Source organism: Pinus tabuliformis, chromosome 5_2 (assembly GCF_031772625.1).
Source record: "Pinus tabuliformis cultivar Carrire ecotype Pingquan chromosome 5_2, CPIR1, whole genome shotgun sequence".
Taxonomy (NCBI): domain Eukaryota; kingdom Viridiplantae; phylum Streptophyta; class Pinopsida; order Pinales; family Pinaceae; genus Pinus; species Pinus tabuliformis.
In genome coordinates, this window is record NC_142306.1 from 776,634,040 (window position 1) to 776,637,413 (window position 3,374).

Here is a 3,374-nt window from a genome sequence, read left to right on the forward strand (position 1 = left end):
TGTTTAAACAAATGATATTATATTAATTTTGATTTTATATTTCAAAGAAACCATGTAGTACTTTCATAAAAGGCTTAAGTGAGGAGTAATTTTATTATGTCATTTCTGAATTATTTAAATTATTTAAAAAAATTATGGTAAACCTTTAGAGCCAGCTCAGCCACACTGGTTAGTCAAATTGCTGCAGATGAGCGAGCCTAAAATGCAGCAGTTATATTCAACCTGACTTTAGAACCTATGCAGTCAAATGTTTCGGCTTAGCAGCGTTCTTGACTCAGGGATTCTGTTCACATCAATCATAAGCGAGCCTCCTAGAAGTTGCGTGGTCATTGACCGCACTCTGCAGCGCTACGAAACCCTCAGACATACGGCCTGTGAAAAGTCAAGAAACCCTCACACACGTCCCCAAACACTCATGAAGTCGACGAAGACGAAGCATCGTGATAAGGAGTCTGAAGGAGAATTCAAACTCCTCATCCGTATCTGCCGTTTTTCACACTCAAAGTTCCTCTTCAAATTCTGATCAATCTGCATTCATTCAATCATTCACCCATTTCATATTTAGACGATTCAGCCTCTATTTCATTCGTTAATCCCCAATTCAGCTCTTTAATTTGAGGCCTTCTCAGCTTGTTTTTTTTCTTGAAATACTCTGCTTTTGCAACCATGATCTTCGGAATGTGAGAGGGTTTTGACGCCAACGGCATCTGAGATAGATTCAGCGCCAGCCATGGCCTCTCACACCACGAATCACAATGGCAGCGTGCCGCCCCCCGATGTCGACCATAAGTACGGAGCCATGTATCCGCCTTACGGACTCGGCGGCAATCGAATGGCATCCGACAACAATCAGCAAGATGCTATCAACGGGATCTTCATGCTAGCCTCTTTCGTAGTTCTCTTTTCCTTCATTTTGTTCCTCTTCGTGATCTGCATCTACGCCGGTTTGCGTCGCAGGGAGTACCGTGAAATCTCTCTGTCTCGACGTAGCAACATGTCTTGGCGCCGTGGATTTTCCTTCGCGCGAGAGGATCCCTTGAGCCTCCTCAACGTGGGTTTGGATGCGCGCGTCATCGAATCTCTGCCCGTCTTCGAGTACAAAGCGCAGAGCTTCAAAGACGCGCTCGAATGCGCAGTCTGTCTGTCGGAATTCGAGGAGAACGAGAAAGCCCGGCTTCTGCCCAATTGCAAACACAGCTTTCACGTAGAATGCATCGACATGTGGTTTCGTTCACATTCGACTTGCCCGATTTGCAGAACGGGCGCTCAGCCGAATCAGAGGGTCGGTAATAATAATACAGATGAGATTTCAATTACCATAGAATTGATTTCTTCAGGTAACAGAGAAATACGCATCGGCCCCGGTCTCGAACATGGCGAAACCAGCTCTCAAGAAGCGAAAACTGCAGTGGACGAAGGGCCATCCACCAGCGGAATCTCCTCGATGCCGGAAACCGCCATTGATGTGGCCGGGAGGCCTGAAAGCGAGAAACAGGTGTGATTGCACAGTGGATCGCAGTCCTCAAGAACTGCTCTGCATTCACTGAAGAGAATTCTGAGCAGAGGCAGAGAGGGGAGGGTCTTCCCCGATGTTCCATGAGATCACGGGATCGAAACCGAGGGACAATCACAATCGTAGATGCACTGAGAGGGTAACTTTCCCAACGTCCGTTTCCAGCAATTAACGCGAACTTTGTCGACGGAAATTAATTTCGAAGACGGTTTTCATTTTGGGTCATTTTTCGGTCAATTACCGTTCGCATTCAGCTTGCCCGATTTGCAGAACGGGCGCTCACCCGAAACAGAGGTTAGGGAATAATGACACGGATGAGATTTCCATGAACGTAGAATTGATTTCTACAGGTAATAGAGAAATCCGCATCCGCCAGGATTCTAACAGGGCGAATCGAGCTCTCAAGAACCAAAAACCACCGGGGACGAAGGGCCCTCCACGAGCGTAATCTCATCGTTGCCGGAAACCGTAATTGATATGGCTGTGAGGCCTGAAAGTTTCTCGAGTGAAAAACAGGCGTGCTTGCACGGTGAATCGGAGACTGCGCTCCATTCACTGAAGAGACTGTTGAGCAGAGGCAGAGAGGGGTGGGTCTACCGTGATGCTCTTGAAGATCGCGGGATCGACACTGAGGGACAACCACAATCGCAGACGCACTGTTAGGAACTTTCCTGCCCTCCATTTCGCCAATTAAGGCGAACATTGTTGACGGAAATTGAATTCACCGTTTATTTTCATCTTCGTTTCACTTCCGTCAGCAACGGTAGGGAGATTTTCCTTTTACCTTGTTGTGGATAGTTATTATTGTAAATTGATAACAGTGATGGTTATTATTTTTAATCTTAAATTAATACAAATAATTATTATTAATTTGTATAATAATTATAATGATAAGATGATTTATATTTTTATTCAAAGAAAATTAGTAAACTTAGAAATGATAAGTTTATAGCGTAGAATGGTAAAATTTTTAAATTTAATTTTGGTGAAATGTTTAAATATATAAGAAATATGAACTTTTTGTTTATGAAAAGTTAGTATTCTATATTTTAGAATCACACTTGACGATATAACAATATGTATTTTTGTAATATTCTTACTCCTAAAAAAATACATGAGTAAAATTATTACTCATTTAATATGCAATATTTATATTTACGATTTTATGGCCAGAAAATATATTTAATTCAATAGATGTAATCGTTTGTTCTAAGAATTACCTCAAAAATAATTTTGATGGTTACAATTTATTATACATCTAGTAATTCTCACTAATTAGGAATGTGTATCTTCTAGTAATTCTCACTAATTAGGAATGTGTATTCTCTATTGAGTGTAGGCTGTAAATTAAGATGAATGGTCACATGAAAAAATTATGTATAAGTTTTTTTTTTCGAAAAAAATATCATTTTTATTAATAAAAGTGATTATAATGGTTTATTTCTGTTTTTTCTTTTTCTCAAACAAACATGTTTGTCATAAATATATTATTATACTCATTTAAAGTTTAATATAAAATTTTACTTATATATATTATTTTTCATATCCCAGAATTATACTATATTTTTATATGAATATTTATTAGTATAGTCTTTTTTTCTTGTTTATGAAGTATCTATGTCATCATCTCAATAAAGATCATTACAATTTATATAAAATGCATATTATGAATATGTTATGCGACAAGATCCTTATTGTTCCTTCATTTACTACTAAACCTTGTTGATATGCATAAAAGTCAATCATATATGTTTATGCTGCTATTCCCCTTTTTGACAAAGTTTCTGCAACCCCATTATGTTCACAGTACACATGCATGTATGTGATCTGATGAAAGGTTAGCTCCAAAATCCGAATACGC

General features: G+C 39.2%; 1 protein-coding gene across 1 annotated transcript; it reads left to right on the top strand.

The window, feature by feature from the left end:
* The first annotated feature begins 334 nt into the window (after positions 1 to 334).
* LOC149161581 (RING-H2 finger protein ATL2-like) lies at positions 335 to 2,028 on the top strand. The gene has a single exon (XM_089435536.1). The coding sequence runs from the start codon at positions 731 to 733 to the stop codon at positions 1,499 to 1,501; it is 771 nt and encodes a 256-aa protein (XP_089291662.1). The 5' UTR covers positions 335 to 730; the 3' UTR covers positions 1,502 to 2,028.
* Positions 2,029 to 3,374: the final 1,346 nt, after the last annotated feature.

Coding starts and splice junctions, on each gene's coding strand:
- LOC149161581 (XM_089435536.1), top strand. CDS start 731: ATGGCCTCTCACACCACGAATCACAATGGCAGCGTGCCGCCCCCCGAT.